The sequence below is a fragment of the Eleginops maclovinus genome, chromosome 3, assembly GCF_036324505.1.
Source record: "Eleginops maclovinus isolate JMC-PN-2008 ecotype Puerto Natales chromosome 3, JC_Emac_rtc_rv5, whole genome shotgun sequence".
In the NCBI taxonomy this organism is placed as follows: Eukaryota; Metazoa; Chordata; class Actinopteri; order Perciformes; family Eleginopidae; genus Eleginops; species Eleginops maclovinus.
Genome location: NC_086351.1, coordinates 5,317,870 through 5,342,554, shown reverse-complemented (window position 1 = coordinate 5,342,554; position 24,685 = coordinate 5,317,870). Strand labels below are relative to the sequence as shown.

The 24,685-nt window shown below is 39.5% G+C and overlaps 3 protein-coding genes and 1 non-coding gene across 4 annotated transcripts; 2 read left to right on the top strand and 2 right to left on the bottom strand.

Moving 5' to 3' along the window:
- Positions 1-13: 13 nt before the first annotated feature.
- Positions 14-6,873, bottom strand: themis2 (thymocyte selection associated family member 2). Its single transcript, XM_063878652.1, has 6 exons — positions 6,115-6,873; positions 5,645-5,785; positions 5,133-5,558; positions 3,058-4,259; positions 2,057-2,174; positions 14-1,533 (listed from the first exon to the last, which is right to left on the bottom strand). Exons 1-6 carry the CDS (start codon positions 6,215-6,217, stop codon positions 1,409-1,411), a joined length of 2,115 nt encoding a protein of 704 aa, XP_063734722.1. The 5' UTR covers positions 6,218-6,873; the 3' UTR covers positions 14-1,408.
- A 1,263-nt stretch (positions 6,874-8,136) lies between these two features.
- On the top strand, positions 8,137-13,536 carry ppp1r8b (protein phosphatase 1, regulatory subunit 8b). Its single transcript, XM_063879498.1, has 7 exons — positions 8,137-8,269; positions 8,735-8,795; positions 9,266-9,419; positions 9,841-10,058; positions 10,469-10,613; positions 10,973-11,037; positions 11,750-13,536. The coding sequence occupies exons 1-7, from the start codon at positions 8,217-8,219 to the stop codon at positions 12,101-12,103; spliced, it is 1,050 nt and encodes a 349-aa protein (XP_063735568.1). The 5' UTR covers positions 8,137-8,216; the 3' UTR covers positions 12,104-13,536.
- Positions 9,033-9,197, top strand: LOC134862474 (small Cajal body-specific RNA 1). The gene has a single exon (XR_010165519.1). It is a non-coding gene; the product is annotated as a small Cajal body-specific RNA 1 (non-coding RNA).
- Positions 13,537-14,753: 1,217 nt separating the features above from the next.
- Positions 14,754-23,797, bottom strand: LOC134861902 (cytochrome P450 4B1). The gene is made up of 12 exons (XM_063879497.1): positions 23,582-23,797; positions 22,263-22,407; positions 22,039-22,083; positions 21,805-21,932; positions 21,443-21,567; positions 21,199-21,353; positions 20,935-21,041; positions 20,322-20,512; positions 20,093-20,226; positions 19,778-19,842; positions 19,342-19,424; positions 14,754-15,310 (listed from the first exon to the last, which is right to left on the bottom strand). Exons 1-12 carry the CDS (start codon positions 23,771-23,773, stop codon positions 15,139-15,141), a joined length of 1,542 nt encoding a protein of 513 aa, XP_063735567.1. The 5' UTR covers positions 23,774-23,797; the 3' UTR covers positions 14,754-15,138.
- Positions 23,798-24,685: the final 888 nt, after the last annotated feature.

The following is a 24,685-nucleotide window of genomic DNA, read 5'->3' as shown; positions in this document are numbered from 1 at the left end:
AACAAGAAATGTGTCAAAATGCATTAAAACACTTTATTTACATGAGTTTTTAGCTTGACGCAACTTCAGATGTCTGTTTTTACTTGAATAAGTCCACCTGTTGTTCAGTTCACTTGTTGGCAGGATGCATACATGTAGAGCCAAAATATGTCTATAAATATCCACCGCTAAACAAAGTAAACAGGTTTTAACAGAATTCAAAGGAACCAAATGAGTGCGCTGATTATTAAGCCACTATTTTGTTGAGACACATCTTTGGTACAACATTAAAGTACAGGCAAATCTGTGACTTGTAGGGGAGCTGCTGCTATATTGGGGTAAATGTGGTTAAGACTTGCGCTCTCAGCTTTTCTAAATGTATACAGTGTTTAGTTTGCACGTATACTGTAGAAGGGTTCCTTATTCATTCAATTTGTCAATTTCAATTTTGGTTGTGTGTTATACTGGAAAGTGTTGCTGTCTTGCTTCAGGACATTAAAACAATCACACGTTGTTGTACACAATATTACAGCCCCTGAAACTCTTATATAGCCAAATACAACATTAGCTGACAAATATTCTTATACATATTCCAACAAATGACAAGGGCAGTGTGTTGAAGATAAAAGGAACAGCTGTAGCCACTTTCACTCTCTGGGAGAATAAAGTGGTTAAAGCTCAGAGACAAATGGTTGAGGCATCAAAGTGTTTCGCTGACCACATGAGAAGCCAGGTTGTTATGTTTTGAGATACACTGCCAGACTGTGGGGGTAAACATTAGCTAATCAAAGTGTTGCTGTCTATCATTCACTTTGTTTGCTCTCTGGTAAAAGGTCTGATTTTAACAGGTCAGGACACAAGCCACCAAAAGTCCTGCGGGGTGTTATAAATCCTGCAAATTATCAAAGGCAGGAAGGAGCCTATGTAATTTAATATTTAGAAAAGACATATAATTCTTATTTTCAGGTCCATTTTGTATTATTTGCCTTTACTGTGACATGTTTCCATCCTTTAATATACAAAAGGTGCTTTATTTTTGCCTGTGCTGCAGCACCTCTTTTCACCCTCCGTCTGAAACCAGAGCTCTGATTGGTTAGCTGGCCGGCTCTGTTGTCATTGGTTAACTGCTTAGAGATGTCCTGCCACTATAACTATCACGTACAATGTGTTCGGGCGTTAGCTAAGAGAAGAGCAAGTGTTACATAGTGACTATCAAACAAAGGAGTCCAATCTATACGTTTAAGTTACACAAAAACCTATTTAACAAAGTACAGGAAAGGGAAAGCCCTGCATGATAAGAGCTCTTTTACTGAAATATCTGACCTTATTTGACACCATTTCGTCTCTAAAATAATTCAAGACGAAAGAGCTTGATGACTGCCATATGCCATTTTCTTTTCAGTTCCCACAGACCATATTGAAAATAATTTCAGTAAAACATGACGTTCTGTTGGGCGTTCTTCAGGATCGTGGCAAAAGTCTCATCCACAGTTTCATAGTCGTGGTCGCTGTCCACGTCTGCTGCGACTTCATGCAGATGTGGACTGCATTGCACTGTGGGAAAAGAGAAGTACAGTTCATTTTTTAGTCATTAATATTGTATATTTGCAATACTTTTCCTCCTCCAAATCCAATAAACACAAACAAGTAAATGAGTTGATATGATAAAGCTGATCCTCTCTATCATCGAGCTCTATTTCAAGCACTTTTCTACTTCCTCGTTCACCTGGGTACTGTAGTGTATTTCATATATTGTGTCAATGCCACATGCAATGTTCTTGTGTCATAGATACATCAAGACTAGAGAGTGAGTGAGCGGATTATGAAGCCACTCTTTGTTGGCCCAAATATCTTTGACACATATTCACGCTGGTGTTTTATAAGGTTTGGTTTGTTCTACTGGAAGGTGTTGCTGTCCTTGTGTTATAGACTAGAGCACCAATGTGTTTTTAGTTGCATCCGAATAAAGTGCCCAAATGAAGGTCCTCCTGCTTGAGTTACAAACTTGAGTTGTCTTCTTTTTTTAAGAGAAACCAGTTTTCATTTTAACTTGAAACATTTGGAGACGGAGCTTCACCGTTTTTCATCGAGTCCGCCCTTTCCACGTAAGTGTTCGGCAGAGCATTGCCTGTTTTCATCTCAGCCGCTGAGTGCTTTCGGGGTACTAGTGGTGGAGGTTGATCAGTCAAAATAGCCTGCACAAAAAGAGGAAATAAGAAACATTCAGCTTGATTAAACTCCCCATTTCTTCACCACAGCAAAAAGTGGAAGCATTTCGTTTGAGTTTGAATATTCCGGTTCACTGTGAAAAAAATATTGTTTTCTCAGTCAAAAGCAACACTGTGGTTGGTTTCATGGAATTACTTGAGACACATGACAAGAAGTTTTGATAAAAATGACTGCTCAACCACAATACACGTCTAAACTTGTGCATGAAAAAATGGTATGTGTCCATAAAGCTGCAGACATATTGGAATTGTATCGCAATTAAAACATGATGTATTGTACATCAGTACACAACTTTATGTATTCTATAACTCTAAAGCATATCCTTACATACCTTGTGAGTTTAAGTATACTTAATACGGTATACTGTATAATAATGTCCATTTATCATCTGCTTAATGAGGAATATGTTTCTTCTGTACATTTTGTTAGTAACATTACTGTACTCAAAAACGATACGTTTCTTTAAAACACATTTGCTACTTTTATTCGTAGCACCTTCGAAAGTGGACATATACAACTAGTGTCCAATCAAATATTATAGAAAAACTCATGTTTTCCAGTTATTATAAGATAATATGACTAATGCTCATATTCTCCCATTATTTAAACTCCTCAGATGGGTACTTCTGTATTTCAATTTCTTATAAATTCACTTCCTATTCCCTGAAACAGTCTCATGGCAACTTTCATCTCACTGTTGATTTTCTATACAGTTTAATGTTCTTCTTTAAAACATAATGTATTTTTTTTTATATCAGTGTTGGTTGGTTTCTTTTTATCCCGTCCTGTGCATTTACTAAAAGTATTTCCACTCTAAATAAATACTAAAGAACTAAAATACATACTTACTGGAGGTAGGGGAGCTGGGGGCCTTCGTTTGCTATTCAAAGTCATATTGGCTAACTCCTGGCTAGGGTCGCTCTTGTTGGATGACTTTTTCGTTGATTTTTTTGAGGGTTTTGATGGTGTTTTGGGAGACTTTGAAGAGGACATGTTTGGCTTTGGGGGTCGGGGTGGAGGAGCTGCATCGGAGATCCCCTGTTTGCGAAATTCATAAAAGAACATGTCTGTCACCTCAGTGACTGTGTCCACGTGGCATTTAGGGGGTTGGCTGACAGGCCATGGAAGGGGGTCCTTGGTAAAATCGACAGACATAGAGAGCCACTGTGTTGGGATTTCAAAACAGTGTTCTGGCCTGTTTGCAAAGCTGGCCTGGATGGTGGGTTCTAACATGGACGCTTCTATTCTGAGACATGCAAACCCAACGAGGGGATCAGCTTCAAGTTCAGTGTCCCGGCTCACCACTTTAACATCCAGGGGAAAACTGAACTGCTTAACCAAGTCCTTGAGTCTGTACTTCTTGTTATCACTGAGCATTTCCACAAAGGGACACTGCATGTACAGAGGCAGAAAAATATCCTCTCTGCCATCCTCCTGCTTCACCTTGTCTTCTTCCTCTTCATCATCATCATCATCCTCACCATCATCTGGCTCCTGACGCCTACACAGGAGAGCCTCGACAAAGCTCTTCTTGCTGCTTTCAGAAGGCAGCTCCATCATCTCACAGCGAACAACTTCCAGCTGATCTCCCACACTGAGAGCAGGCAGGCCCTCCTCCTCCACCTCCTCACAGCTCCTTGTTACACCCACTTTCAGACCCGATGTCTGGGTTGAAGCAACATACAGCTCATACACTGAATTAAACTCTCTTGGCCGCCTGCGGAATCGTCCACCGTATTGCTGAGACACCAGGAAGAACTGCTGTGACTTTCGGCTCTTCAGGCTGGATAACAGAGCCATGGCTGTGATGCCTTTCTTGTGGAAAACCATGTTGCTGCCCTTGTTCATTTCTGGTAGCCAGCTGCATTTGAACAGAGACCGTGTCTCAGGGACTTCCAATATCTCCACTAACACAGGGAAGGATTCATCTGACTGGGAAACGGCCTCTGTCAGGCTGAGCGGCGTCACAAAATTCAAATCTTCACACAGATCGGTGACATCGACCACATCCACCTCTAAGCTGGAGGGAAACTTCAACACGTTCTTCCTCACTGTAAAAGAGAAACAATTATAGAAGCAGTACTTGATGAAATACATTGTGCTTTATCAGTGATGGAAAGAACACTGTTCCTCTATGTAATTATACACTGCCCGGCCAAAGAAAAGGTCACACACTCTAATATTCGTTGGACCGCCTTTAGCTTTGATTACGGCACGCATTCGCTTTGGCATCATTTCCACAAGCTTCTGCAAGGTCACAACATTCATTTCTGTCATTCAGTATATTCAGGTAGTCAGCTGACCTCATTCTTTGGGCACATAAAGTTGCTGAACCTAGACCAGACCAACTGCAGCAACCCCAGATCATAGCACAGCGCCCCACAGGCCTGTGACCTTCTTTTTTTTGGGCTGGGCAGTGTACAATACAAGTAGAAATAGCAGTACTGTTTAAAAAATACACTTCCATTAGGCAAAAGAAACGTAATGTGGTCATCAACAACATGTACTGAAAGTCTCACAAGCAAAAGTAATCATTATGGAGATGATAAACTGTCAAGAGGACTGTATACTAATATAATAATCTGTATCATATGTTTGATCACTAATGTATTGACGTTGGTCAAGGTGGCACACATTTTACTCTACACTTTTAATACTTTATTGAGTGGTAGGTAATGACATCTAAAACAATGCCCTTTTATGCTTTTTGGGATTTCCCTTTCCTGTTGTGTGTTATATAGGTTTTTGTGCATGTAAATGGTCTGCAAAGGCTAAAAATTGAGTGTAGTGCTTGAGAAATAACATGTGACTACAATTTATATTTATTTGATTCAATTCTAATCAACCGATATGATGATGTACTATACGCTCAATTCAGATACTTTCAATTATTTTCAAACAAAATGAGAATCTGGTTATCTTACTGCTCATGATGGCGTGGACCTGGTATATCGGACAGAGGTTCAGGGACTGCTCACACATGGTGGTGTTGATGAAGTGAAACCTGCGAGTGCGCAGGCATGGCGAGGACAGGATTTCTTGCAAAGTGAAGCGCTCCTCACTTTCACACTCTCTGAACTCCCCTTGGGCAGAGAGTGGGATACACACTTCTGCCGAGGTTTCTTGTTGTCCTTTAACATGGCAGCGCACATGATCCTCTTCACCCTCATGCTTCTCAACGGAGAGCACCGTCAAAGCTCTTCCTGCCCCCATTGTGAAGTTCCCAACGGTTATCTTTGAGCGGCTGCTGAAAGTGAAGGGGAGGCAGGTCTCTATGCCCTGGGGCCTCAGGCTCACCATCTCCTTGACTGAACTGTATGGCATCTCCTCAGGAACAAGCTTGAACAAACCTGAGAAAGAGCAACAAATGTCAGCAATCAGCTAAGAAACAAATTGAGCTGTTTTCACGAGAATCTTATCTGCAGCTCAGACCGACCTGTGTGGTTGATAGGAAGCTCAAACTTCACATTGTTGCTGATGTCATTGCAGCTAACTGACAGGAGCTCAATGTCAATGACCTTTATTAGATCCCCAGTAGAAAAGCAGACTTCACTCCCAGAAAGTTCATATATAGACCCTGAGAATGACAATAGGAAATAGAGCAAAGTCAAATACCAAGATCATCATTTAAAAGTGAGCAGGTCTTTCAAGCACAAGTAACCAACAAAAAGATAATGCTCAGTGCTACTTTTTCAATAAAAAGGTCTGATGTGGGGTTTGGAAAATATGCAACATAAATACAATAAAGGTTCAAAAGTATGCAACAGACACAATACAAAAATCCAGACATTTTTCCATGTGTTGCAACCTTTCTCGTCAGATAATCTTGAACCCACTCAGCTGTGTCCTCGCCTCATCTACCCTCACATTATCAGTTCACAATGAATAAAACAATCAAATGCTTACCTTGGAAATACACTCCAGAGCAAACTTTTAGAATTTTTGGCAGACAAGATTTGTCCAATGAAGCAATGCATTGTTCAAGTGACAGAGCAGTCAGGCCTGCCATCACTGCTGGCTCAGTGAACTGCGATCAGAAGTGAAGGCTGACAACTGAAGCATAAAAGGTGGTTGCCTCTCAGTCAAAACCACAAAATTGAATGAGGAAGTAACAGGAACTTTTTGCACGTTGCTTGCATTCGAAGGCGGAGGACAAATTATATGAGTTATGCTTCATGGTACTGTTGATGTGAACTTAAGAATTCTAAATTACTATTTGATTTGCTTTCACAGGAAGAACATATAAGTTAATATTCTTATTTAGACTATTTAAAGGAAATGGGTCAAAATGTAATGTGTTTGTGTGTTGATCTGCATCTACATACAATTCCTGGGATAATAAATTGTAAATTGTATGTATAATCAATTTTGTTTCAAGAACAAAACATTCAAGACACATCATCTTGTGTTTGCATGACAAGCAGGTGCAAACATGGTCTTATTAAAACCACAACGTTTTTTTTTTAAATATGTAAAGACTGTGTGAAGAGATTACACATAGTTGAATATAATTTGTTCCTTAATCTATTTTGCGAAGTACTAACACAAACACACAAAAATAATTCTTCATAATTGACAGATAGGACAGAGGCTACATGTTTAACCAAGACAACCAGAAAAGGGTTACCTTGAGCTGTTTAGGAGCTAATTGTATTATACCTTCTGTTCACTTGAGAAAAAGACAGCAACCCCTTACTTCCTTCTGCTGATCTCCTCCCACCTCTGTGACATGACAAAATCATCCCACAGCATCGGACAAAACCCACAACACTTTACTAATGAAAACCTTGTTTAACCTTTTTATCAACCCCTCCCCCAGCCCCATTTTTGGGCAAATGCTATTTTGACAAACCACCCATGTACTGAAAATGGAGGTATGTTTTTTTCCTTTAAACTCAGCCGAGAATTAAGATGCAAACTTCTCACAACAACACTTGTCTCAGATTAATTTCCACAACACAAATCAGATTTAAATGTTATTTTTCTTCAACACACCTATTCACAGTTAAAGTACATTTAAGTAGAATTTTGAGGGACTTATACTTTAATCGAGTATAATTTCTAAATCTAACCCAATGCAATTAAGAAGTAAATAGTGTATTTTAACTCAACTACGTTTAGTGTATACTTGAGTTACCGTGCAGATTTGGATTAATGATATGACATTTAATAAACACTTTGTAGAGCCGATAAATGGGAGTCGGAGGCGGTGTGTTTCATATGGAACTCCACACTTTAATCTCCATTTAACTCACACACACACGAACACAATTTAACTACTTTCTACTACGCGGCATGAATGATTGACAACAGCAAATCGGAACTCTTAGGTCCCACCCACTACCGGGTCCGTATGGAAACACTATAACACGTTTCCCACCCACAGCAATACAACGGTGATTTATGTCCCTCAATGTGCCACCACAATGTAATGTTAATAAGACTTTAGCTACACCTGGAGCAAATCCACAAGCTACTGCACTATGCCAAGGAATACAAATTAGCTGCACTGTTTGCAGCTGTGATCAACATATTAATGCATCAATAATTATAATCAAAACATAAATCATATAATTTTGGAAATGGGCCAATCTGCATTATGAGTACTTCGGTATTTAATGTATATATTGATGCCACTCCTTTTGTATTTTTAAAAGTAACCTTTTTAATACATGATTTTTACCTGTAACAGAGTATATCTGATCCTAAATATCTGATCGATAGTTATATACTTTTACTTGAGGACAGGAACCAGTGGTATTTAGGCTGACAAAAATCTAATCTTGTTGTCAAATGTATTGTCCCTCCCTTTTTGCACAGTGAAAGTATGATCATGATAACTTCGCTAAATATCAGTAATAATAACGGACACATTGGATTTATTTTTAAATAGTAGAGCTGATTATTTGAACGTAACGTATTAGAGTTGTAAGACTACAACTCCCAGGCCAGTTAACCCAAGTCACGTTTTCCCAACATGCACCTCGGCAGTGAGAAGATGAGGCAAGATGGCGACTAAAATAAGCAAAGAGAGTGCTCCTCCCTTTGATTGTCCATCATGGTGAGCAAAATGCACATGCTAAAGTTTTAACTGTTTGTTTGTTATTCGATACCAAATGCACATGAGCAGAACAGCGTTCCCTCATTTATATAACTGACCTTCAACTCAGAGAAAAGGTTCTATTGACTGTAGCATTCAATAGCAACCAAGCTAGCTAGCATGCTAACCAATGAACGCTGGTGTCCTTTTTCTTCTTCGTCCTTTTTTAAGAAGTTGCTGCATATGCATGATTTTAAAAGTGTATTTTATGAGCAGAAGTCCTCTAGTGATAATGATAGGGCATTTTAACATGTCTCAGTCTTTTTATTTCTGGTCTGTGATAGCTCTGCATAGATGACGTCCGCTGCAACGTTAACGTTTTCATGAGCTGATACAGCAATACACCTCTAAATGATCACCTCTGTACAAATGCACGAAATGTATACTCTGTAAATGTTTAAAAAGTTCATTCTTTTTTTCTTGCAGGGCAGGAAAGCCACCCCAGGGACTCCATCTAGACGTGATGAAGGGAGATAAATTAATGGAGGTAATTTTGTTTGGTTTTTTTTCCATAAGTTTAATTGTACAATCCTGTCAAAGCATGTGATCAGTGATGGAAAGAGTACTCCGATATGTTACTGAAATTAGAAATACTAAAGTGTTACAAGTGACAAGTCCTACTTAAGGAACAAGTACCCAAAAATACTTAAGTACATTACTTGAGTAGATGTCCTTCACTTCATTGCACCCCCATATGTAACGGATAATATTGTAGGATAGTTGAATGCACCAGATACACGCCTGACAGTCCACTTTGTCCCAGATGTGAACACATTTGGGACTTTCTATGGCTGCATGGCTTCAAATGGTGCAAAATCATCAGCAGCCCTGAGATTTAAGCTCTTCAGTGGAAAGTAACACTGTAGAGTTATGGCTCAGAGGCACAGAGAGATTGTTTACAGACCATTTCAGCCAGTTTGAATGACTATGACTAACAGAAACTGTCTCTCCCTGTAGAAACTGATCATAGATGAAAAGAAGTACTACTTGTTTGGGAGGAACCCTGACTGGTGCGACTTCACCATCGATCATCAGTCATGTTCGCGTGTCCATGCTGCCCTGATCTACCACAAACACCTGAAAAGGGTCTTTCTCATTGACCTCAACAGCAGTAAGAAAACATTCTATCATATGTTGACATACATATTCAATGGGCTGGAAAAACAAATAAATCCCTGAAGATAATCAGTTGAGTCTTGATTTACAGAAAATGTATTGGAAACTATTTTGATAATGATTTTTAAGCATTGTTAATGTAAGGTTTTAAAGCTGTGTTGTCTAATACCCCTCTAAGTGTTAATTTCTTCTTTTTAACTGTCAGGCTAAAAAGCAATTTGTACATTTCATTTTTGGATTCAGGAACACTTTTATGTTTATTTTTAATAATCATATCTGTCTTCGTCTAGTAGTACGTTTTTATTTTTGAATGACATTCCCTTCACTTCCACTGTAATGATAATGTAAAATTTGGAAACTATGAATAATCTGTCCTAACATATCCGAACCTCTCAATTTGATTGTTTTTATTTTAGCACACGGTACTTTTCTTGGACACATCCGTTTAGAGGCACACAAGCCTCAGCAAGTTCCCATAGACTCTACAATATCGTTTGGGGCATCAACAAGAACCTACACCATCAGAGAAAAACCCCAAACCCAGGGCACCGCCGGCACAGGAGACAGCAAGACCGGAGAGGACGAAGAGCTGAAAGGATTGCTTGGACTTCCAGAGGAAGAGACGGAGCTGGAGGTACCTTTTTAGTTCCTCAATAATAACAATATTATTATGCTTTCAAACATGAACGATATAGAAAAAAATAAAATGGAAGCATCTTGTGTTATAATCTTAGCATTTGTTGCCTGCAAATTGCTGTTTTAGGTAGACTGCTAATAGATGCACCACAAGGTGTATGTGTTTAGTGCTTTTTCCACTTCATTAATAGATAACTTTATGAACGCTTATAAGAGAGTGGTAAAAAAAGCATACATACCTTTTGCCAAAAATTCAAGGAACCTAGCTGTTACTTTCCTATTATTAACTAGTCTTGTCTTTTCCCTTGGTGTGTGATGCTGTTATTAGCATGCTCTTTCTGGTTTTCTGTCCTATTGTAAAGTAGTTACATCTTGAAATGTAATTTTTTTTTGTCTGCGTCTTTCCAGAACCTGACAGAGTTCAACACAGCACACAACAAGCGCATCTCCCTACTGACCATCGAGGAGGGCAATCTGGAAATCCAGAGACCTAAGCGGAAACGGAGAAACTCCAGGGTTACCTTCAACGAGGATGACTCCATCATCAACCCAGGTACTAATCAAAGGGAAGGCGGTATAAATATAAAACAAAAAAAACATTTGTCATTCTAACTAACAGATTTTTTTTATAGTTGATTGCTCTCATATTTAACAGCATATAACTGAGAAAGAAATTATATTAGAGTATTTGACGTCATTATAGACTTTTACAAACTGTAAAATATGAATAAATAGTTTTAGATAACTCGAACAGGAGGGTTTTGCAGTGAAGACTTCCTTGCACACTTTAAACATATAACCAAGCTACTTTCCTGATCAGATGTGTGCATTTCTACTTTTTAAGTGAAGAAAAGCACACATCTGATTTGACTCCACATTATATTGTAACACTTTTCTTTTAAATTCTTACAGAGGACATAGACCCCTCGGTGGGACGGTTTAGAAACATGGTGCAGACTGCTGTCATCCCTATCAAGGTAAGCTTCAGTTTTGTCATTTAAATTAACAGATACAGGAGATATAACTGATCCATTTCTATGTGGATTCAAGAATAACCTAAGTTCATTGTACAAAACAGGGGTGCACAACACAATGAAGTTGTAGTAGATTTATGCTACACAAAAAAACGTTAAAATAAAAACAGAAGTGAATTCCGCGGGTGCATTTGTTTTAAAATTTGTGTCAGGATGAATGTAAACAGTTTGAGCAACAATTGTGAATTCTCCTGGCAGGCATCTTAACATTAAACAAATCCACATCCAGGAAAAACGCGCATTAACTTTGACATATGAGCACCAAATGGGAACTCTTTCTCCAAAGTCCTGCTACTCGGTGTTGTGGTTCGCCAGCAAAAAGCTTGACCCGAGATGCCACGATGGAGCCAGGTTTCTTTTAAAATTGTGGGCATATCTCCCGTTATTGGGTTAGCCTGAGTCTTATTTCCCTGTGACCAACATCAGCCATGAGCAGGCTGGATAGTAGAATAGCCATTAGCCTCTGCTGTTCTCCGTCCAATCCCTGAGCTTCCTTTCAGATTTTGATGAGTGTATATCTTTCATAGGCCTCACGTGCTACAGTAATGAAGGTGTATGTTTTAATAGCCACCAAAGGACAGTATTTGCTGCATTTGAATCCTTCACGCTTATTTCGCCCATCATTAATGACTCAACTCTGTCATCCCTGCTGCAGAAACGCAGATCAGAGGGCCACAACACGCTGGGTCTTGATGACATGACTTCAAAGCGCATCCACAGCTACAACTTGGGCAGTGGTCTCTATGGGGACTTGCCCCCGACCAGTCATGAGAACCAGCCAACAGGAGCTCCAGGAGGGGCTTCTCTGCAGGGAGGGCTTCCTCTGCCCTTCCCCAACCCAGCACCAGAGGTGGACCTGGACCCAGAAGCCCACCAGCCTCCTATCACACTCAACCCCACCCCTGTCACAGCCCCATACCTACCAGAGACCCACAACGAGCCACGCAAAAAGAAGTATGCCAAAGAAGCTTGGCCGGGAAAGAAACCCACCCCTTCACTACTCATCTAACAGGTGTCTTAGCACATTGTGTTCCAAGCAGATAAACCATGGACTGGGACCTGGCTGAGATGGAGTCCCTCATTCTCAATCTCCTTTTTTATTTGTTACTCATTGTCATCACAAAAAGGATCAACACAATTTCCTTGTGGTCTGTCATTAGGTATCATCTACTGTACATCACCAAGTCAGCATTTTGGTCAGAAAACAGCAAGAGCTTGTTGATCGTGAACACAATTAACGTACATTTACAGGACTTAGCATGTGAGTCTCAGAGGTACACATGTCGGTCTGTGAGTGACGGCTACCTGGGTAGGATGGATGATGCGGAGTTATATTTTGGATGTAACGTTGGAAGTTTTTTTTACTAAACATGTTTCAGATTTTCTTTTCACTCCCATGTTTTGATAATGCTGTTAAACAAATGGCACATGTACTTTTATATAAAATATTTTACTGTGAGAAGTCAGAGAATCCAGACATGAAGTCAGTTTCAAAACACAGGGCTGCTTTTTATTTGGAAAACCTAATGATTCAATGTGAAACATTTTCAATACATGTATAAGACCGTTATAATCACAACTGTGTTAGGTATTTGTCCAAAAAGCCACTTGATGGCGACTTGTGCACAATGGTCAGAGTTTTCAGTCAGGTTTAGTTGCAGTCTATGGCCTGTTGCTCTAACCTTGGTCAAAATCTATTCATGGGATCACATCAAAGTAGTGTTTTTCCAGTATATTGAGTTGTAAATGGTTTATGACTGTTTTTATCAGCATACTACAACTACAAGGATTTGACAGGTTCTATATTGGCAATGAACTAGAGTGACGCTATTTCATTTCAGAATTGAAATGGCAGCACAGTAACAAAAACAAACTTTGCTGCACAATCATAAAAGGTAGTAAAAACAAAACAGATTTAATAAGTTTTAATGTTAATTTAGTGTGTTGACATTTTTCAAATCAAACAGTACGGTGCATTTTACCCTTAACTGAGAGTGAGACATAGTAACAGCGTTTGCACAGTAGCAGAACATCTAGGTTAGCCATGTCAACCTGGTGAACACTGTCCTCCCATGAAATGGTGTCCTTACTCCTGGGTTTTTTTGTTGTCTTAATTCAAAACTTGACCGTAGAGGGGACAGGAGACGTAAAGTGCCCTGGAACAGAATTCCTGAGACGTAATCACAATTCTGCTGTAAACAAAGTGGTTGTTGAAAAAAACTGAGCTCAAGTTGATGGAAATATCAGATGGCCTTAATGTTTTATAGGAAGCTCAAGTGGCCATTTCATGGGGTCTTTTCGAAAGATTGGATATTATGGAAACTCAACAACAAACGAGGTGTTTCCCGTTTACAAACTGCTGGTGACTACATGTCCTTGTAGGAGTGTGGATTTTTGTAATCATATGACTGTAAATAAAAAATGAATACTTTTGAATCATAACTCTGGAATGTTTTTAGCTGTGATTATAATGTTGCATTTAAGCTGATATTCTTATAAAAGCAAGTCATTGGATTGCTCTTTAGCAAACCACAGAATGAGAAACATGTTTACTGTTTAATTGAGCTTCTTATACTTTATTCCAGAGGCAACCATTGACCAGATATCCAAGGATACCTTTTTAACTGAGCCAGATTAGTTAGTGTGGAACAGACTGTCAATAACCGAAGCACTCAGGTAATGTACCTAATGGCTTCCCTGTCTTCCACACAGCCAAAATGATTTCAGCACACCATGTTATAGGACTCCTCATTTCTCTAAATGCATATCGAGGATCAAGCATTGTGTATCCTATAACTGAGGACACACTGATGTATCCTCCGGATTTTATTTCCAGCAATAGTGATGTTTAAAAGAGGCGATTTGAACCATTGACAGCGCTGCAAACTGTTCCCGTCGTGATTACAAGTTATTTAAGAGGATCAAATGCGCATCAAACTTTCTGCCGTTCACCGTTTGTTACTCACTAATGACATCCCTCCTTGGATATAAGGCTACTTATGTTTTTCATGCATCGTGATGCGATGTTTACAGTGTGAACAGCAACTGGAGGGACTATAGCTTATATATGACATTTCAATTTTGAAACTGTACATAAGTGCAGGTACCACTATGTCAGGCCTGTTGCACTAACCTTAACCTTGGTCACAATCTACACATGGCATTCGATGGACATGAGAGTATGATCATCACATTTGTCTTATCACAGTACATTGAGTTTCAAATAGTTTGTATGCCAATGCTTACCAACAAGTACATCAAGTTCACTGAAAAATATTGACTTTAATTCAATGTTTTATGTCAACAAATTTGACATAACTGTACTCGGTTATTGGAAAGCAATAATATTAAGTTTAAATAAAAAAATATAAGCTTTAACTCAAGATTATTGCTTTCAACCAACCTAATATAATTACGTGAAATTTACGGACATAAAACATTTTATTAAAGTCAACGTCAGATTTCTTCATTCTTGGTTATTTTGATTGTTTTAAGTAGTAACATATTATTTCCGAGTAGGAATAGCAGCACATTAACAGATACAGCTAATCATATGGTGACCCAAACCCCAGACAGCACAAAATTAGAGCCAAGTTAAACAAAGCCTGTTTTCTGAGTAAAACATTTACTAGATGCAACAACGAGGGCCTTGGGACCTGTTAAAGTTCAGTACCTTTTTAATGAACGAAATGACAAGCGAACACACTCTATAGACTCTCTACAATGCTCAGCTAAAGCATTTGAGATAGGAATTAATGCATTTATAAATGATGAAACGAAACAGTTAATTATGTTTCCCATTTTAATGATCACAAATATAAATATATTCCTTTTTCATTTGTGAAGTGCGATAAATGTCTCATTAAACAGGTTCCGGTGTAAATAATCATTAGACACTTGATAAAATACTAAACAATTAATCACTTCATTATTATCTGTTCATGATTCTTTGTTAGTTTAAAGGTTTCGTCAAGTCATAGAGAATGTTTCCTCATGATCAATGCACTTCCCAAGTTATTTTCTTACAGTTATTTCCAATTTCACTTATGGGTCTACAGGTTTTATTTTGATGTAGATACCATTAATTGAACGAAGCACCAGTCTAGGAAGTAGTTTTGGTTTATGCGTCGGGTCCTCAATCAGCTGATATCGCTTCAGTGTCAGCGCTGTTGCCACTTTCAGCTCGTTCATGGCAAAGTTCTGACCAATGCAGTTTCTGAGAGAGGAAAACAGCACCAATGTGAGGAATATGGTGACAAGCGAAGCTTTAAAGTAACATCATATGAAGACTGCACTTAAGGTTATGGTAGTCAGATCAGCAGTCAATACCAAATGATATACTTTATTAAATATTGATTGACATAAGATTGTGGTCTGGACAAAAACAATAACAGACTACAAAAGGACAACGAATGGTGCTGAGGAAGTGTCTGCCGCTCTCCCAGATGAACTGAACAAATTTTATGCACGATTTGAGAGGCCCCCGGCTGTGGAGGCACAGAAGGCCCAGGATCCCTGCTCACTGGTTTTAACCAGTGCAGATGTGTATAGATCTCTGAAAAGGATCAACACACACAGGGCTCCTGGACCTAATGGCATCCCTGGCCGTGCTCTCAAGGTGTGTGCAGTTCAGCTGGCAAATGTTTTCACAGACATTTTCAATGGGTCACTGCTCCAGTCTGTAGTCCCCACATGTTTTAAAGAGTCCATCATTGTCCCTGTCCCCAAAAAGACAAAAACCATCTGCCTCAATGACTACCGCCCAGTTGCACTCACCTCCATCATCATGAAGTGCTTTGAGCGGTTAGTCAAACCCTTTATCACCTCCTCCCTCCCTGACTCACTGGACCCCCTGCAGTTTGCCTACAGAGCAAACAGGTCCACGGATGATGCCATCTCCCTCACCATCCACACTGCCCTCTCCCACCTGGACCGGACGAACACTTATGTGAGAATGCTGTTCATTGACTACAGTTCAGCATTCAACACCATTGTGCCCTCCAAGCTCATCATTAAGCTCAGGGACCTCGGGCTCAACAGCGCCCTCAGTGACTGGATCCTGAGCTTCCTGACGGGCAGATCCCAGGCAATGTGGATGGGGAACATAACATCCTCCACCTTGACCCTCAACACCGGAGCCCCTCAGGGTTGTGTGCTCAGCCCTCTCCTCTACTCCCTGTTCACGCACGACTGCGTGGCCACACACAGCTCCAACACCATCATCAAGTTTGCTGACGACACGACCGTCATCGGCCTGATCACAGACGGCGACGAGATGGCATACAGAGAGGAGGTCAAAGCCCTGACATCTTGGTGCTAGGACAACAACCTCCATCTCAACGTCAGCAAAACAAAGGAACTGATTGTGGACTACAGGAAGAGGCAGAGAGAGGCACACACACCCATCACCATCGACGGGACTCCTGTGGAAAGAGTCAGCAGCTTCAGGTTCCTCGGGGTAAACATCAGTGAGGACCTGACATGGACATATCACACCAGGGTTATATCCAAGACAGCTCGACAGCGGCTCTTCTTCCTCCGCAGGCTGCGGAAGTTCAACATGGACTTCAGGATACTCTGCAACTTCTACAGGTGCACCATCGAGAGTATCCTGACTGGCTGCATCACCGCCTGGTATGGCAGTTGCACCGCCCTCAACCGTAAGACTCTACAGAGGGTGGTGAAAACTGCTCAGCACATCACCAGGACGGAGCTGCCATCCATGGAGGACCTCTACACCCAGCGGTGTAGGAAGAAGGCCGGTAGGATATTAAAGGACCCCCATCACCCCAGCAACAATCTGTTCTGTCTGCTGCCGCCTGGCAGACGGTACCGCAGCATCCGGACCAAGACTACCAGACTCAGGGACAGTTTTATACCACAGGCTATAAGACTGCTGAACTCCTGAGCTCTGTGAATGTCTACTCACATCTGTTTATAGTACACATATCTATATATTATACATATCTGCCATAAATATCTTTTTATACGTAATATATGCATCAGTCTATACCTCCTCATACAACAGTATAAAGTACTTACAGTGGTATGCAAAAGTTTGGGCACCCCTCTGAGATTTCATGACAATTTGCTTTTCCTTTATAATAGAAGATCACAGCAACAACATTTGTTTTCCTACAAAGATGTAGACGTTTTAGTGTTTTCCAGACCAAAATTCTTAGGGTAGCATTACATAGTTTTATTATAATAAAATAAAATGCAAAAAATGGGATGTGCAAAAGTTTGGGCACCCTTATAAATAGCATTCATTTCAACACCTGTACGGATTTATAGCTGACAGGTTGCTGCACAAAATTGCTTTGATTAGCTCATTAGACCTTCAATTACAAAGACAGGTGGAACCAATCATGAAAAAGGCTATTTAACATAGGTAATAGCTGGCTGTGCCTGGCCTAGGTTCTTTCTTAGGGAGTGGCAAGATGGGGACCTCAAAACAACTCTCCACTGACCTGAAAGCTAAGATAATCCAACATTATAAATTAGGAGAAGGGTACAAAAAATTATCTGACAGGTTTAAACTGTCTGTCTCCACAGTCAGAAACGTAGTTGTGAAATGGAAGGCCACAGGAACAGTCCGTGTGAAGGAAAGATGTGGTAGGCCGACAAAAATAGGGGAAAGGCACAGGCGAAGGATGGTGAAAATGTTCACAGAGAAGCCACAGACCACCTCCAGAGAACTACAACAACATCTGGCTGCTGATGGTGTAGTTGTTCACCGTTCCACAATCCAGCGTACTTTGCACCAGGAAGAGCTCATTGGAAGGGTGATGTGCAAAAAGCCTTTCCTGAGTGTTAATCACAAGAAGAGTCGCATGAGGTATGCAAAAGCACATCTGGACAAGCCAGAAGCATTTTGGAACAAAATACTGTGGTCAGATGAGACCAAGATTGAGTTATTTGGTCATAACATGAACAGGTATGCATGGCGAAAAAAACACACTGCATTCAATGAAAAGAACTTGTTGCCCACTGTAAAATTTGGTGGAGGATCTATCATGTTATGGGGCTGTGTGGCTAGCACAGGTACTGGAAAACTTGTTAAAGTTGAGGGCCACATGAATTCCTTACAGTACCAGGAGATTCTTGACAAGAATGTTCTAGAGTCAGTCACAAAGTTGAAGCTACGCCGGGGTTGGATTTTTCAGCAGGACAATGATCCTAAGCACCGATCAAAATCCACCAAGGAATTCATGCAGAAGCACAGGTACAATGTTCTGGAATGGCCATCCCAGTCCCCAGACCTTAACATCATTGAAAATGTATGGATTTATTTGAAGAAGGCTGTCCATGCACGGAGGCCAAGAAACCTGACTGAACTGGAGACGTTTTGTGTGGAAGAATGGGCCAAAATACCACCTGCCAGGCTTAAGGGACTTGTCTGTGGCTACAGGAGGCGTCTACAGGCCGTTATTGCAGCAAAAGGAGGCAATACTAAATATTAATGGAATTATTTCTTAGGGGTGCCCAAATTTATGCACATGCCTATTTTTGTTTGAATGCACATAAACATGTTTCTGTTTGACCAATAAAAGTTATTTCACTACTGAGATGTTTCTGTTACCATAAGGTATAACATATGTTAAAATGAAGTTGCTGCTTCAAAAGCTCAGCAAGTGACAAACTGATGCAGTGGTTTTCCTAAGGGGTGCCCAAACTTTTGCATACCACTGTAAATGACTGTACAGTATATTTCAATAAATTTGAATTTATTCTACATATGTATATATTTTACATCTTTACATCCTTAGTGTGGTTAATGTATATATTTTCTTTTCTAATTTTTGCACTATTTTATTTATCTTATTTGCACTGTGTATGTTGAGTTGTTGGAGGAGCCTGGGATATAGGATTTTCATTGCCAACATATACACTGTATCTGCTGTGCATATGACAAATAAAACCTTTGAACCTTTGAAGATTGGAATAGGTTTGACAAAAAGATATGTCAACAGCCTTTCAGTAAACATGCAGATATGAAGAAGCTCATTATCAGTTCTTTGGGAGAAGTGTTGTTGTTTTTTTTGTTCTCTATGAGCCATGCATTTATTGTCACAGTTTGTAAGAAAAATATCAAGTTCTACAATAAATGCAAATAAGGAATTGGAAACCTGTGCTCGCCATATATGCTTTGACTGCAGGGCTGTTGTATTGTAACGTGTTGTAAATTCCAAACTTAGCTGCCCTAATTTTGGTAAGCTAGTCACATGGTACAATATGAGGACAAACCTTGGCCCAGCAGAGAAGGGCACGAATGCATGAGGAGGCCGCTTGGAAACATTCTCCGGTAGAAAACGCAGTGGGTCAAAGACCTGTGTTGACACAAGATGGAAAAACCCCACTTTTTCTTAATTTCTCCAAAAAACATTTATGATTTTATGCTCTAGCACATATACAGTGAGTGAATAAACCACGCTAACTCCTAGGAGTCAGTCTGTGGTATTATGACATCTCGAAAAACTGTTGTGTTTGAACTACTGTGCAAACATAACCATCAGTCAGCATTAGACATGATGGGAAATGTGGGTGGGTTTTTTAATATTGTTGCAGATTGACAGACAGTGCAACCAATCAGCGACGAGGAATCCTTTTACTTTGTGAAATGTCATGTTTTTCTGAAATGCTATTTGTTGGGGAAATATTTTCTTATATCATCTTTACTTACTTCAGGGTTTTCCCAGACAGTTGCATTCCTGTGAAGCCCAATCACAGTTGTTCCAATAAGAGTTCCTTAAAATAAGAGAAAAACATTTATTTAGCATTAAGATTGTGCAGGGAAAAACAGTTTGAGACAATTTTGCAAACCTGCTGCTGTAATTTAACGGGTTCACTTGTACAAGCTTGACTCAATAAAAAGAAATGTGTTCCAAGTTTAACATGTTAATATTTATCTTTCATACCACAGGGTATAAAGGTTTAATGCAGGCAACTGCATGTTGTTTTATTCACATGAAACTGCAAATACCCATTACAGACAAACCTTCAGGCAAAGTCCTTCCATCAAAAAAGGTAATGGGTTTGGTGGTGATTCTAGATATTACTGGTACAGGAGGGTAAAGCCGGAGGGACTCTTTGATGAACATTGTAGTGTATGGAATGTTACTGAGATCCTCCCTTAAAAGTAAATAGACAAGTGTTAGTTCAATGTATGCAACAAAAAATGGGCTGTACTGACATACATTTGCATTGTTTTTAAAATGTAAGTCTACCACGCCATGGTGTCCTTTCCATCCAGGGCCTGAATGACCTCATCTCTGCACCTCTGCTGGTATTCTGGGTGGCAGGCCAGAGAGTAGAGGATGAAGGACATGGCACTGGCTGTGGTGTCATGGCCCTCAAACATGAAGGTGTCCACTTCTGCTCGAATATCTTCATCTGACAGACCCTGTTTGTTCTCATCCTTAAATAAAATGAGTAATCAACATATTATTTGTTAATGTGACACTACTTCTCCAAAAACCTGTGATTAAAGACCATCCAAAATGCAAAGACAAAAGACACCGACAGTCTGGTTGGTGTTTCGTAGGCCTATTGGAATCGGCACAGATACAGCTAACGTCTGTGGGTTCCTTTTACAGGTACACTGTGTTTGGACAGAAAGGAGTAATTGAAACAATGCTATATATTTTGTTGTTGGAAGTTGTATTGGAAAACCAGGATGTTACTGACTTACACAGGTGTCACCGGTTAGCTTATTGTGTCAGTATTAGCTTATTACTGCTTTGACAGCTGCAGATTTTAAGTATGCTGGTTATCACAGATGTCATGTCATTGATCAAAAGTGTCTAATTTTGTGAATTCAATAAACGGCATATAACGTACTCTCGCTACTAGAAGGATGTCCAGAAAGTCCATGTTTCTCTTGTTCTGTACGCAGTCCAGATCATTCTCCTTCTTGAGTGCTTCCTTCCTCTTTCGTATGACTTCCTCTTCAAAATAAGAGAATAATGAATCAGCATATGCCCAGTAACACTTAAAATGCAGCAACCATATACCTAAAGTTTATAGCCTAAACAATTTTGATGTATGGGTAAGCTGAATTTAGTTTCAGATATTCATTAATGTTAATATGTGTCAACATCGTACCTGTATGACTGTGAGCCACCTTGCATGCTTTTCTTTGTCTGAAGCCATGTGGGCTGAGGTTGAAAATCAGGTCACTGTGGTATGGAAACGTCCTGAACCGCAGTTTAATCAAATCAGTGAGCTCATACACTGCCTTGATGTATTCATTTGTTCCACTGAAATAAGAACATAGACAAAAACTGTAAACAACTCAGAACAAAAACCTGTAATAGTGAAAGGCGGGAAAACGTTTGTATGGACTCGCCTCTCGGTCTGGCAGTTGCTGTTGTCGCTGAATGCACACTTCAGGATAGTGTCCAGTGTCATAAGGCTCACAGGGTTAAACAATTCAAAGGACTCATTGGTGTTTGCATACCTTTCCCATTTGTCCTGGAAACAGTGAAAGAACAGATGTGAGGTCTCTGCGGGAAAAACTCCAACACACTTTGGCTTGAACAAGTTTAACAAAAAGTGGCTTCAGCTTCTAGAAAGCCTAAGCCCATATTATCTTAATATCACTTCAACATTAAGGTATTTGACTACTTATCACACTATACACAAAAGCATATTCCTTGTACTATATGTGAAATCCAACTTGTCACAAAACATACCATATCATTAACATACCAGCATGGTTTTAACAGAGTCTGACATCAGATTTAAGTAGGGTTTCAAAACTTCATAATGGAACCCTGGGGTCAAGAGTCGTCTGTGGCGAAACCACTTCTGACCTTTAGACACCAATAAGCCCTCACCTGAAGACGGACAGAGACAGCATGTGTCAGCGAGTGAAGCAGCTTAACATAAAAAACTCTGCAGTAAGCCAAACTATGCTGTAGAAGAAAATCAAAGCAGTCTTACCAATCCAAGCCTTAATAAAATTATATGCAAGGTTATCTTTTGGCTCTGTCAGAAACAAACAATTAAAGATTATGTTACATTGAACTTTGTTTGTTGAAATGCAGATAATAAACCATTATGAGTTTATAGGAAGTAGTAAAAGCATTGCCAAAATATAAATTGACTTAACTGCTACAGTTTGAAGGTTTATGACTCCAGCAAAGTTAAAACAATGGCTCACCCACCTGTAGATGTCAATATGGTTTTCACATAGTCTGGATGGTGAATGTTGAGGAAACAAACAAAGGGACCGAACCACAGTGGGTAAGCATAAGGGTACTGCTGTCCCCATTTCAAAGACTTTTGTAAGTCTGTCCCATCCATTTTAAACTGAAAGAAAGTAACAACAAAGGTTAAGCTTAACCAACATGGTGTAGCCTGAAGAGGACAACGTTACCCCCTGAGTTGTGATGCTCTATAAACTAATACTCAACTACTAAGTTTAAGCCTTGCATTCAAATATTTACTTAAAAAGTCAAAAAGTTCAGATCAGGGACAACCAAAATTAAATAACCCCAGTAACAACAATAAAATAAGAATACACTTTGAATTTCCTTTTTTTCTCAGTGTTCTCAGGCTTTTCTTTTTGAAAATCTGAGTATTTTGGCACATGGTGAGACTGGGGATGCTGCAAGGGGTAACGGTTGCATTCATTCTTATTCCTCTGATTAGAAACATGCTAGAGTGATGACACCTATAGGCTTCTGTTCATGCTCAGTTAGCCCATCCCACCAGCAGGAAGACATATTCCACATCTGCTATTGAAACAACTAGTCCCAAGCAAATAAACAAATTATATGACACATTTAATCATCTTTAAATGGCATTGGTTGTTAGAAAACACATTGATCAACTGAGAGAAATGCAAGTGTTGCAACTGTCCCTTGTCTCCCCTACTACCAAATCAAATACATTGTATTCCAGATACTAAAATGGGTTCAGTCAGGTATTTGGTATTTATGACCTCAAAGTCATACTTTGACTTTTGTTACAACTCTGCTATGATCTAAAAAGTCCATGTGTACAAGTAGGTTTACTTGAACATAGTGTATTTTTATATCGTTGAAGTATTGCCACTTCTGCAGAACCCTCCAAATATATTGCAAATGTGTAGAGTACACCTCTCTTAGTATCTAGACAGTTTTTCACTTTCCATAACAAAACAGCACTTTAAAAAAAATATAGCATACTGTATAGTTTTTGGGTATATTATGTAAATAGTTTTCTATATCTTAACGTAAATAGTTTTCTATATCTTAACGTAAATAGTTTTCTATATCTTAACGTAAATAGTTTTCTATATCTTAACTGTAAAAAAATAGTTTTTATTCAAATTTGGGTTGTTTTTCTTACTTTTATCTTCTTTCTCTGTTTATGAATGCAACGTACACCATGACAAATTCCTCTATGTGTAACGAGCCTACTTGGCTTTCTGATTCTTTTCTTATTATTATTACTTGCTTCTTGCTTCTGAGTCACAATAGGCAATCATGATTCAAATTACCTCCTTCACATGTCCAAAGAGCCAGTGCGACGGTGGTCCTGGAAAAAGGTTCATGTTTTGTATCAAAACTCTTCTTCGAGCGAGCAAGATAGTCAGCTTATAAACGACGGCAACAAGACAGAGCACTGCGATCAAGTGGAGTATTTGAGGGAAGCCCAGCTGATATTTCACGAAAGCCTTAGTTGAGTCCATGCTGGCGGCCTGCTTGATGATAAACAGGGATGCAGACAACACAGGTTATATGTGTGAGTGTGTGATGTTTCCGTCAGGATGTGGGTGTGGAATGAGGCCGGCGTAGATTGAAGGCTTGCCAAAGACTGCAGCCGTGTTTGCGAGGGCGGGGACGCGCACGCATGACATAAATTCAGTTCTTGAGCTTTTGGTCTAGTCTTCTAAGCGGTATAACGAAATCAATTATTTATTTTCTCTCATTTAAATGAGATCTTCCTGACAGATTACCTGTTATCATTGAGGTCAATTTGACCCCATTCAATGTTTAATTTATGCTTTTTTTTTGGCTTAATATTTGACTTTCTCCTCCTTCAGTGAGGACAAATAGGTAAACATAAAATTAACATGATGCTCTGTTTTCAAAGTCCTGTACAGACTTTGTACGCATCAGTGTTCCTTGGGGTCAATTTGACCCACGGCTGTTTTAGTTGTATAAAACATATAAACATGTCAACATTTTAAACACAGTTGTGTTGATTGTGTAGGATGATATTGAGGTGACTATTACATGCAAATATATCACCTTCTGCTTTAGTTATCTAATAACATATAATACCTAAAGTGGGAGAACCCCTCATAATTCACAAAGGGGATGGGAGAATACTATATATTCTAAAACTACCCACATTAGGTTGCTAATTTTAGCAGGAGTGTCCAAAAGAAGGGCAACAGAAAGCCTTAAGTATCTAACACTGGAATGGCAATATTTCCATATTGACCCCAAACACAATACATGTAACTCTCCTTGATAATATAAAGGTTTTTTCTTATTTAATTGGTTATTTAGGTAGTCAACAAAAATACCTAAAGCACCATAAACATACATTTTGTAAAAATGTGGAATATGATTGTAGGAGCAATTAATACTGTAGG

What these genes read in the sequence shown, in the direction of transcription:
- ppp1r8b (XM_063879498.1), top strand. Translation starts at nt 8,217, where the DNA reads ATGGCGACTAAAATAAGCAAAGAGAGTGCTCCTCCCTTTGATTGTCCA. An exon ending in AGGGAGATAAATTAATGGAG is followed by an intron (nt 8,796 to 9,265) that starts GTAATTTTGTTT and finishes CTCTCCCTGTAG; the next exon opens with AAACTGATCATAGATGAAAA. An exon ending in TGACTCCATCATCAACCCAG is followed by an intron (nt 10,614 to 10,972) that starts GTACTAATCAAA and finishes AAATTCTTACAG; the next exon opens with AGGACATAGACCCCTCGGTG.
- LOC134861902 (XM_063879497.1), bottom strand. Translation starts at nt 23,773, where the DNA reads ATGGACTCAACTAAGGCTTTCGTGAAATATCAGCTGGGCTTCCCTCAA. An exon ending in GGTGGCTCACAGTCATACAG is followed by an intron (nt 21,042 to 21,198) that starts GTACGATGTTGA and finishes CTTATTTTGAAG; the next exon opens with AGGAAGTCATACGAAAGAGG. An exon ending in CTGTCTGGGAAAACCCTGAA is followed by an intron (nt 19,425 to 19,777) that starts GTAAGTAAAGAT and finishes GTGTCAACACAG; the next exon opens with GTCTTTGACCCACTGCGTTT.
- themis2 (XM_063878652.1), bottom strand. Translation starts at nt 6,217, where the DNA reads ATGGCAGGCCTGACTGCTCTGTCACTTGAACAATGCATTGCTTCATTG. An exon ending in CTCTGGAGTGTATTTCCAAG is followed by an intron (nt 5,786 to 6,114) that starts GTAAGCATTTGA and finishes TGTCATTCTCAG; the next exon opens with GGTCTATATATGAACTTTCT. An exon ending in GGCGGACTCGATGAAAAACG is followed by an intron (nt 1,534 to 2,056) that starts GTGAAGCTCCGT and finishes CTTTTCCCACAG; the next exon opens with TGCAATGCAGTCCACATCTG.